General features: G+C 41.2%; 1 protein-coding gene across 1 annotated transcript in view; it reads right to left on the minus strand.

Moving 5' to 3' along the window:
- Positions 1 to 4,375: 4,375 nt before the first annotated feature.
- The window catches only part of LOC140739088 (transcription factor SOX-30-like), a 42,393-nt gene continuing 34,683 nt past the window's right edge, over positions 4,376 to 12,085 (minus strand). The window contains exons 4-5 of the mRNA XM_073067034.1: positions 11,208 to 11,709; positions 4,376 to 4,751 (exon numbers count right to left, since the gene is read on the minus strand). Of these exons, the coding sequence (XP_072923135.1) occupies positions 4,376 to 4,751; positions 11,208 to 11,709 (878 nt within the window). The remainder of the gene's footprint in view (positions 4,752 to 11,207; positions 11,710 to 12,085) is intronic.

The raw sequence follows: 12,085 nt of genomic DNA on the forward strand, positions 1-12,085 counted from the left end.
AGAGGGATAACAGACAACCTCGAGGAGGGGTGGTGCCTGGGAGGAGGTTAATAGGGCAGTTGTGTTGTCTGTCAGGTGGCAGGGTGCTGGCTTTTCCCTTACTGAAGGCGATGGCAAGGTTGTGCTACTAACGTGCGAGCTTTGTGAAGTCGAGGATTTCTTCCGTCTCCAGTTGCAGGCAGGTGGTCCAACAAGAGGATGCCCAACTCAGCAGTGAAGCGGATGACCAGGCGAAGTGAGGACCGTGAGTGGAGAGCTGGAGTAACCCAGGATGAGAGGAGAGTTGGGTGAGTTGAGCAGGAGGAATTGAGTGCACTTGAGGCACTCTCCAATGCTCACGTGCACAAGCAATGTGCTTGACCATCCCACACCCCAAGGGATGCCCCACACTAGCCATGGTGCAGAACGGGTGAGTGATAGGTTAGGCGGGGAGTCCAAGCTGCACATGCAGAGTCCGGGAAGTTGCCTGCTGTGCCAAAATCCACCAGAACCTCCTGTGCACCTAGAGCTGTCAGAGCCTGGGGGAGGACAGGGAGAGTGAGTTGGGCTATGGTGCTGGAATGAGGGGCCAGTGGGAGATTAGATTGGACCGCTCTGCAGTAAACACACAGCAGCTTCTCCCCCAGTGCTCACTCTTGGGGAGGGTGTTAAAGGAGCATCCCCTAACTGCATGGGTTCTGAAAACATGGCTGTGGAAATTCCTGCAGGCTGAAATAGTTCTGGGAACAGAACTGAGGTTCTAGCTGATGATCTGTAGGGTTGTTCCATCAGACACTTGTCAATACAGAGGGTCACAATGATGAAGCTTTCACCTTCTGGGTAGATTGTCTTTTAAGCACTCTCAGAGGCCGTGATGGTAATTAGTCAGCAGTGTTTCCACGTTCTAGCCTCGTGCTGCCGCGAGGGTCCTGAATTCCATGGTGTAATCCAGCACCAAGCATGAGCCTTGACACAGCTGAAGTATCTGATCCACTGCCTCACTAAGTGGGTGAAAACATGGTGCACCTCAGCAGTGAAATCCTCATTTCTATTGTAAATGGGAATTTGATTGTCACAGCAGTGGTCCAGGTCAGTGCTCAGCCAGTCAAGAGAGAGATGATGAAGGTAATTTTGGCTCAGTCTGTAACATACAGAGATGGCAGGAGCTCAGAGTGCAAGACGCACTGGGACAGGAAGTTGTGGCATTGGGTTTGTGATCCGGCAATATGCTCCGGCACTGGAGTCCAGGGCTCCGAGGGCGAGGTTGTCCTGCACGGAGTTACTGTATCGAAACAGAGAGGTGAGCAGATGGCCAGTCATTTCTTACTGCTTCTGGAATGTGTGCTCATGTCCATGGACGAGTTCCTTTAGACAAGCTGTGTCAATCACGGGTTCACTCATGTCGGAAAATGTAGAGGACACTTGACCCAAAAGCAAAGCAGCGAGACACTTTAACGGTGAACAATAACTTTAATAATAAACTGCAAAATAATAAGCCACAAGGGGCCACAGAACAAGAGGGATCAGGTACTAAACACAACAGGCTACAAGGTAATTGAATGCTAGGAGCAACTGGTTGAGGCTGGCTGGTTCAATGAGTGAACAAGAATTGTGGATGAGAGCTGGTTTAAATAGGCTGTTGGTGATGAGTTGCAAACATGGCAGATGACTCCTGTTAGCTGAGGGGAGACTGGGAGGTGTCAGGCTGTGCAGGGCCGATAATCGCCTTGTGAAAATCCCACGCACCCTGCTCATGAACTGTTCGTCCCACTCCCATCAGGAGGACCTACTTAGCATCTATGCCAGGACCACCAGACTCAAAAAGTTACTTTCCCCAAGTAGTAACACCCCTACCCACTAACTCCACCAATACTTTATTATTTCCTGTCAGTCACCCTATGTGCAGCCTAGTGTCACTTTATGGACATACTGTACAATCAATCTAGGTACAGTACAAGCTATCTTAGATACAGTATTTATATTTACTGTTTAGAAAATATTATTGTGTTCTTTATCTTTTGTGTGTGTGTTTTATGCTGCACTAGATTATTTCATTCTCCCTTACACTTGTGTACATGAAATGACATTAAACGATCTTGAGAAATTGAGAACCTGAGTAGGACAGACACAGATTTATGTCCCTGCCCATTAAAAATCAGAATATTGATTTTGATTTTAACTTGTACAAAGCAGAACTGCGTTGATTTTCATCTCCTCACTGACTAGCGTGTGTTGTCCTATCACAGATCGTGGAACAAACGGTGGCGAGGCCTACTTTGGAATATTGTGTGCAGTTTTGGTCACCTACCTACAAGAAAGACGTAAATAAGGCTGAAAGAGTACAGAGAAAATCTACAAGGATGTTGCCAGGTCTGGAGGACCTAAGCTATACAAGAAAAGATTGAATAGGTTAGGACTTTATTCCTTGGATCGTAGAAGATTGAGAGGGGACTTGATGGAGGTATACAAAATATGAGGGGTATAGATAGGGTAAATGCAACCAGTCTTTTTCCACTGAGGTTGGGTGAGTCTACAACCAGAGATCATGGCTTAGGGGTGAAAGGTGAAAAGTTTAATAAGAGGACTATGAGGGGAAACTTCACTCAGAGGGTTGTGAGAGTGTGGAATGAGCCAGTGCAAGTGGTGCATGTAAACTTGATTTCAACATTTAAGAGAAGTTCGGATAGGTACATGGATAGTAGGGGTATGGAGGGCTGTGGACCTGGTGCAGATCAATGAGAATAGGCAGTTTAATGGTTCAGCATGGACTAGATGGACCAAAGGGTCTGTTTCTGAGCTGTACTTTTCTATGACTCACTAAATAGAAATACCATAATGTCAGAGTGGGCTAAAAGTGAGGCTCCCTCAATGTGAGATGCATGCCTGAGGAACACACACAGGAAACTTTCTACCCATTATTTGTTTCATGGTTAGTTGCCGAGCTTTTGCTCAATCTCCGAGATGATTAAGTACAACTCATAGAAGGGCATTTAATTCTTCAGACTGTCAAATGGGTTTTTCAAAAAGATTTAAGACAGTGAAAATGTTACTTTCAGAAATAAAGGCAGAGGCTGAAAAAAAGTTACTAAATGTATTAAGTTTGAAAACGGTGGTGGCAGATACAAACACAAAGGGAAAGCTGTAAGTTAGGTAGGAAGTAAAAACTATAATTGCAGAACTGCATGGTAGATTGGACAACACCCGGAAAGAGAACAGTTTAATGGTGAAATACAGAGAAAACTAGCCAACTGCTTAGAATCCCAAATCATCTTTATTCAAGCAATAAAAAGGACACCAGAAATGGACTGCAATAAATATAAATATTTATTATAACAATATATATGAATATGTAATAATGTTACAAGTTAGGGATGGCAAATTATTATCAATTCAGGAATGTTCTGAATTATCACTACTGTTTTAAAAAGATTAATTAAAACTAATTGATTCATTAAACTTCTATGCAATATGCTGAATTAAGAAAGCTAACTATAATTAAAAATATAGGAATTTGAAGGCTAAACAGTTCTTGATGGCTTATAATAAATCATACAACATTGAGAATTGCTGGGACTAAATGAATATAGAGATTAAAATCCTCTTTTAGAAGATTTGTTACCTCTTTTGAGTTCGCCTGTCAGCAACCAGTCTCCAGGCCCAATGAATATGGGCTCATCTCAGTACATGGGCACTGCACCATGGGCAACTTGTTGCTTGGGGTTTGGGAGAGACTGGCTTCAGACCTCCCATCTCTGCTTCTGCCAGCACTGCCTTTGGTTTAAAACTGGCCACACATGGAAATTGTGGGTCACTATCCCATACAGTCAAATTATTTTGTGGTATTGACACAACAGTCTCCTAGGCTGTGTTTTCAAGGTATATTAATAATTGATTTTCAAAATAAGCCATAATGAACTGCAACTTTATCATATATGACTAGGGAGCAATTAACAAAAACAATTGTTTTAAAAAATATACTGTAGGTTTAGTGTTAGTTTATTAAAACACAACTCAGAAAGAAACTATAACAATATGAACAACACTTACAGAAGCTGATGGACAAAGACTAGTATCAAGAGCACTAACTAGCGGTTAGGTATGCTTGAAGTGAATTTTGAAACTAAATCAGGTGGTTACTAAAAGCATTTTAAAATGAGTCAATAACAGCAGATTACACCAACATTTTTTTCCATTTTATATTTTTTGTGTGTGAAAGTTATGTTTTTCACTACTGATATTTTCATGCATAGATGTTATAAATATCAAATGCTCCCATGTGGAGACAAAGCTGTGAATTCTCAGTTTGGTTTATTATAAATAAAAGAATTATTATTCCACAGAGATACTTTTTATGATGGTATTTTTTTTAAACAAAATTGAATAGGCTTGCTTTTAGCTACAGGCTTTTTAAAATTTTTCCTTCTTGTTCATCATCACTGTGGGCCATCTCCACTCTCTGAGGCTGTGAGGGAGCAGACATTGGAGTTGTGAACACATTCTCCAATGCGCCCACATCCAGCTCTGGCATGGAGCTCAGGTACTCCTCTCCTCCCAAGTTATTAGGGTGGGGCCCTTCCTCAATGCTGCTATTGCTCCTGGAGTCTGCACTGCGTTGACAGTCATCTGGGTACTCCCTGAAAGGGTAGTCTCTATTCAGCGCTGAGAACATAGCTTCGTGCTTCTGGTATCGATCCTCATAGTAGCCTAAGCATTCCGATATGCTGTTTGCAAAGTCACCATAACCATAGGGTGGTCTGCTATAAGGACAAGTACTGTTGTGAAATAAGAAACAGAATCAGTTCAGTGATTGCTAATAATTTGAGGAGACTGAGTATTAGATGACAGTCATTAAATAGAGTTCAAAGATCAATGAAGTTTTGAGTACTTTACAAAATAACAAGGGGAACCTTAGTAGCATCAATACAGTTGGCCCTCCTTATCCGAGAGTGATTGGTTTCGGAACCCCTCACGGATGCTCAAGTTCCTTATTTAACCTGTTTCAGTGTGCTGGACTTTAGGACCCAGCGGAACCCCTGACCTTATTTAACCTGTCTCAGAGCAGTGGTCTTTAGGACCCGGCAGTGCTCTGAATCTGCAGTGTTTCTGTTCATGAAAATAATCACGATCACGATTGAAAATAAAGTGGAAATAATAAAGCGATCGGAAAGAGGTGAAACGCCATTGGTCATTGGAAAAGCGTTAGGCTATAGTTGGTTAACAATCGGAACAATTTTAAAGGATAAAGTGAGAAAGGCTCTGCCCCGATGAAAGCTACAATTATTACTAATCAACGCAGTGGTTTAATTATTGAATACATATGTCTCTTAAGTGTTTTATATGCATAGAAAGGTAAAATATATACTATTTTCTAAGACAAACGATAAACTAACTGATGCTAAATATACTGGATGTAGCTATTCCGACTTACTTCGTGAGAGAACTTCTGATTTTTTTCAATCCTGATCCATGATAACCTACGCACATCCTCCCGTATACTTTAAATCATCTCTACATTACTTATAATACCTAGTACAATGTAAATGCTATGTAAATAGTTGTTATACTGCATTGTTTAGGGAATAATGACAAGAAAAAAAGTCTGTACGTGCTCAAACGAGTGCTGGGAGAGCACTTACGGGTTTTCTCAATTCGTGGTTGGTTGAATTCGCGCATGCGGAATCTGCAGATAAGGAGGGCCGACTGTACATTGAATCATCAATTTATTTAGGCTTAAAGGCCTTTGAGATCTTTCAGTACAGGTCAGATGTCTACATGTTGCTCTGCTCATGACCCAGCTTAATACTCCCTGGTTTCTGCCTGATATGACTCCTAAAGCAGAGCTGAAAGGGATGCAACTGGCTTCACGCAGTTCAATGAAGCCAGTGGGCCCTTGAGCTGCACACAATTCTTTAAATATATTTGAAGTATTTTTAAATGCCTCTGATTATCAGAAATATTTATAAATTGTTGAAAGGCTTTTGACGGGTGGTAACTGCAGTGAACTTTCCAGCGTGGGCTTCAGGATCTGCCACCTAGTCACCGTTTATGACTTGTTCCATTTACTGGGATTGGCCATGACACCCAGATATTCAAGTCAATCAATCTTCAAAAATTACAAAGGGCAAGTGTGGCCGCGGGAGAGCATGAGGGCGAGTGTAAGTGACAGATTAAATAAGTCATGGATTGTAATATTATAACGGAGATGAGGAAGGATTTCCTTAGCCGGGGGAAGTGAATCTACAGAATTCACTGCTACCGATTATTGTGGAGGCCATCTTTGGGTATATTTAAAGCAGAGGTTGACAGGTTCTTGATTAGTTATAGGGAGAAGACAAGGGATTGGGGTTGAGAGGGATAATAGATCAACCCTGACTGAATGGTGGAGCAGACTCAATGGGTTAGACGACCCAATTCTACGCCTGTGTCCTATGGTCTAATGGTCTTAATCTGTCCATGCTGACCAGTGGACACCCTTCTGTGTTAATCCCATCCTAAATGATTCAAGTGTTCATCCAGACACTTCAATGCTGTCAGTAATCCAGCTTCACTCTCTCATCGGTGTCTTTCAGGTCCCAACTGATCTCTGGATGAAAAAAGTTCCTCTCAGATCTGCGAATCTCATTCTCTTTACCCTAAATCTATGTGCTCTTCTCTTATTGATCTATGATACAGAGAACAGTTTCTGCAGTCTACCCTATACCCTCATAACATTACGTACATTATGCATGGCCCTTTTTAACCTCCCCCACGCTTGGGAGAACAGACCTAAGCTTCTCCTTATAAGTGCTGCATCCTAGGCAACATCCTGATAAATCTCCTCTGTACACTCTCTAGTGCTGTCACAATCTTCCTATGATTGGCGATGAGGAATACATACAGTATTCCAGCGGATGCTTGACCAAGGTTTTATATATTTGGAGCATAACCTCCCTACTCCTGCATCCAGCACCTTGACTAATGAAGACTTACCTATATGCCTTCCAAACCACCTATTGACATGTGTTGCTACCTCCAAACATCCTCTGCTTCTTAACGTTCCCTAATATCACACCATTCATAGTGTACGTCCTCGCCTCACTGGTGCACCCAAGATACATCACCTCACATTTATCCAGATTAAGCTCCATCTGTCATTTTTCAGACCATTTCACCAAACCATGTGCAGCCCAAATTGTATCTTTCTACTCTTCTAAATGAGTCCCAAGATCTATCTTTCAACTGTACTTTCTACTCATCTAGATGAGTATGGTGCCAACAAGACAAAATAGCCCATGTGATTGCTATCCTACCAACCATCTTAAACATTCATCTTCCAGCACAAAGTGGCTGGAATGTGCATTTTCTATGAAATGTACTGCAGATATTTGCCCAGACTACTCAAACAGCACCTGTCAAACTTGCAATCTCACAGTACCACCAAGGACAAGGGCAGCTGGTGCACAGGAACACCATCATCGTTAGTTCCCCTTCTAGTTGCACGCCATCTTGATCACCAGCCCTTCGTCATCACTGGTTTTAAATCCAGGAACTCCTCACCAGCGGCACAGTGGCAACATTTTCATCAGCTATTAAAGAAAGTAGATCACCACCACCTTCTGAAGGACAATTAGAGATGAGTGAGAAACATGGTCTTGCCAGCAACATCTGGGCTCCAAAATGGTTTTTTTTTGTTTAAAATCTTCAAAGCAAGGTACAATAACAAAACGCAAATTGAGGACCCCATAGTGAGTACTGGTTACTATCTGCAGAACAGGAAGGCGGGAGCTGCTACTCTCTGCTTTTCCTAGAGAGTAGTGAATCTGCAGATTCTCTGCCCAGGGAAGCAGTCCAGGCTGCCTCATCCTATATACTTGAGACACAGTTAAATAGATTTTTGCATATCAGGGGAATTAAGGGTTATAGAGAAAATCCTGGGGTTCCTGGGGTAGGTAGAGCCGAATCCACTGCCAGGTCAGTCATGACCCTTTTGAATAGTGGAGCAGACTCAACGGGCTGCATGCCTGACTTCTGCTCCTATTTCTAATGTTCAATGTGGTGACCTCCATGATGGAAAGTCTATTTGATTTTACAGTGCTTACTATATTTAAGTTTTACAATATACTTTTTTATAAGGAAACAATGTGAAAGGGTGTATGGCTTCACTGCTATGTTATTACGATGCATACCTGTTCTAGAAGGCCTGTGGTGAAGCTGCAGCAAGTTTGTGTCCCAGTATTTTCCATCAATTAAAATTTACATCTCTTTTTAAATTAGGAATGTAATCAGTGCCTTCTACAGATAGCAGAAGGATGAACTTTGAAACGACTAATCTTACTTTCTAGAAGTCTTGGAACTTAACATGTTGTTTAAAAGTTATTCAACAGGGACTTAAGTTCCCTCTCCCCTATATCCACTGTAATATAACATTATTGGAAGGGATAAAAAGTTTTCAGGAAGACCTAAAAATATACTAGAATCATGAAGCAAGAATAACCCAATCATTGGCGTGTCCTCTGAACTGATCAGTCTTCAACACATTGGCTAACAGTTATGCATAATGAAGAAAATGTGGAAAAAGGTGAGAGAACATAAGGTAGATGAATATCCAAAGTGTAAGTAGAATGATTAAGATAATATCTGCAGTAACATGAATAAAAACTTTTAGAAGTTCACAGTAGCAAATGGATTCCCATTGCAATGACAGTTCACCAAAATATTCAAAAACTTTATCTAAAAATAATAATATGAACATAAATTGCTGCGCAGAAAAACTATGGAGAACCATTAACGACTTGCCAACTTTTTATGTCAGTGTATAATTTAAGAATGGTTAGCTTCTAAAACTAATAATGAGAGACCAATCTGTGGGCTGCTGGGGGCAACTATCTGCAGTTAACAGTTAACAGAAGGAGGCTGCCAGCAGAGTGAATTTCTGGGAGTGGCCCCCTTTGGCATCCAAGTACTGATTTTTTTTCCTTCTATAGATGGGAGCTTTATTTGCCATCTCAAACATCTAAGTGACTACATTTACAAGTCAGGCTTTTAAAGTGCTTGCATTAACTTGTTTGCAACATTTACTTACTTATGCAACAGTTCTCCCGTGGTGCTACCAATTGCAGAAGATTTTCATGTAAATTTGATTTGACATTCTCCATTCTGGGACTGAAATTACGAGTCCAATGTGGCTAACTGAAAAAAAAAATCTTCCTCTACTGTTCCCCTTAAAATGATTAGGGATGGACACCAACATTGTAATGTATGTTTATAATTGCATGTGGCCTCTTACAGAACCATCTGTTTTGAAACTAATCAACTCTGTGCTTTTGTCCATGACCATCAGGAACTATCCTGAACTGAATTCGTGGAAACTCAACAGTTATTTTCAATTCACGTTATAGCACAGCCTACTGTGTAACCCAGTTCTCTTACAGCTAGTTTTGAGCAACGGGTTGGTAATGTGCACAGAGTACTGGCTCTATTCATTCCGCAAACTTTTACAACTCCTTCGCATGAGGTGACGAAATTTAAATATTTGGGGAGTGTGGATAGTTAGTTCATCATGCACTGGGGGAGAACTAGGAACATGAGGTGAAATCATCAAGCAGTTGTTAAAAGGGCACTGTCTGTCTTTAAAAATCTGAAAGTTCAATCTTAATTGTGGTAGGGCAGAATTGCCATGTGACCTAGTTCCATACCAAAAACACTTCCGAAGACATAATCTCAAAATTCATCTATACAATACTGAAATAACTGCTATTATGAAACTAAAAATCAGTAAAGCTGTATTAACTAATTATACAATGATACTAGCTGGAGGTGCAAGACTTTTTAATATTCTTGTTTGTTCCCAGGTATGTTTTCTTGTGTCCAATCAGCAGTTGTGCAATACATAAAATTAGTCTCCAGTGAAACCTTTAGCCAGGTTGGCCTTGTTCACCCACAGAAGAATCAGTTAGTACCAATTCCAAAGACTCAAACTGAATATTCTCAAAAGAGCCAATCATACCAGAGCTGCATTCACGATCAGTTCTCTACACAGTCACAGCTTACCCGGAATACTGCTCACCCTTCCTAGAATTTCCGATTATGTTGCTGCAAAGTGGTCTACATTGCTCATTTGTTCCTGGATGACATGAAGGCACAAGCCACATCTCCAAGACACCCACTGAATCCAGCTCGTTCTCATCTCAGTGTCCTGGCCTCACAGCATTTCAGCTCACATCTGCTGATACAAACCATATCTCAGGGTTTGGTAAAATAGGGGTGGCCACTGGCATTCACCTTTACCAGAACAGACTTCACCTATTTTCGCTTCATCTTCCAGGAGCAGTTAGAGCATGTGCTTGTACTGTAAGCTTTACTAAATTTCAAGCAATCAGACATTGTTCGTATAGGCTTGAACTGAAAAATGGTCAGCCCCTCACTATTCACTGCCTCTCCATTCCCTACCTCTTCCTCCAGCATCATGGCAGTCAATGGAACAGAATCTTGAATAAATGACCCACTTCCTTCCAACCTTTACCCTTTGCCCTCTAACCCACTTGCACCTTAACTACTAACTGTGCACAGAAATATTGTCTCCTGCTGCTAGATTTTCATGGTTCAGAGTTTATAAAGCCTGCACCAGTGTGACAAATGTCAGAGGGCCTGGGACCTCAAACCTTGCAGTACAGGTAAGCGTGAGTACAGTAGGGGTTCTACTGGCATACAACACTGCTTTCTGGTTGAAGGTTTCCTTTGAAGCACATGTTGGAAACAAGCAGTAAAATCTCAGGTACAACTTGACTCCAAGTGTACCTGAGAAATTGTGGAATCAGTGAACATTGTGAGAAAAACAGCTCAAATACGTAAGATCCATCAGCACACTTAGAGTAAAAGATACATACCTATATCTTGGCAATAACAGAAAGCAATAAAAACAGCAGAAGATAGAAATCTTAAATAAAAACAGAAAATGCTGGCAATACTCAGCTGGTCAGGGAGCATCTGTTGAAAGAATAATGGGGTTGATAGTTCAAGATGAAAGTTAATTAACCTGAAACATTAACACTGCTTCCTTCTCCACATATGTTGCATGACACGCTGAGTACTTCCAGCATTATGCATATTTATTTCAAACAATCTGGGATTGTGACACACTACATTATTGCTGACAACAAAATTAAGCAAATATTTCAGACTTCACAGTGCAAAAGGGCTTCAAGTTATATTCTGAGTACAAATAAAGCTTTAGATCTGATCCTACATACCTTGAAGGAAAGTAGGGCGGTCCAGGCAAAAAGTATGGGTGGTGGAAAGGAAATCGAGCAGCAGCTCCGAACAGATTAGCAGCGTGTCCCATTGGTGGGTGTTGGTAAGCATGCGGATGCGGGAGAGTTGCCGAAGGTAGTGCTGGTGGATTTCTGGGGCAGTTGTTCACAGCGGGTATCTCCTTTTGTGTTGGGACTTCAGGCATTGCATCTCTGTTGTGGGTGTTATTAGTTTCACTGGAAGAATTTCGTTTGCCAACATTCACCGACATTGTAGATATCCTTTGCTCTGTACAATTAGATACTGCGCTTGGACTAGATACCTTGTGATGCACCTCACTCCTACTGTGTCCTGGAGGACAAGTGACTGGCACAGCAGGGTGGCTGGAAATGTTTTGTGCAGACAGACCAACCTGGACAGGACTTGTTTGTGGATAAAGTATAATTGAACTGGGACGAGGACCTTGAGTAACAGGCACGCGCAGAGACTGGTTTTGACCTGCTGGAAAACCAGGATATCACTATTATAGGACAATGCATTAAGTTCTAAATAATATTAAGCAATATTCTTTTAATCAACAATGATGTGAAATATTTTTAAACAATTTGTATAAATAATTTCTTGGCTTGAATATTTTCACTTCTCTGTACCATACCATTTCATTCATTCATTCCTTCATTCCTTCATTCTGTGTGTGTCTGGTAAAAGGATTTTGAAGTTTTATTTTTGAGGGAATTTTTCTAAAGTCCAAGTTTATACTTAAAGGAAGTGGGTTAGCCAATCTGATCATAAAACATCTCAATATTACATTGGTATAGTCGAACACAAAATGCAAAAGTCAGAGGTAACAACAGAGCACTCATCAACATATCATGAA

Source organism: Hemitrygon akajei, chromosome 15 (genome assembly GCF_048418815.1).
Source record: "Hemitrygon akajei chromosome 15, sHemAka1.3, whole genome shotgun sequence".
Lineage (NCBI taxonomy): Eukaryota > Metazoa > Chordata > Chondrichthyes > Myliobatiformes > Dasyatidae > Hemitrygon > Hemitrygon akajei.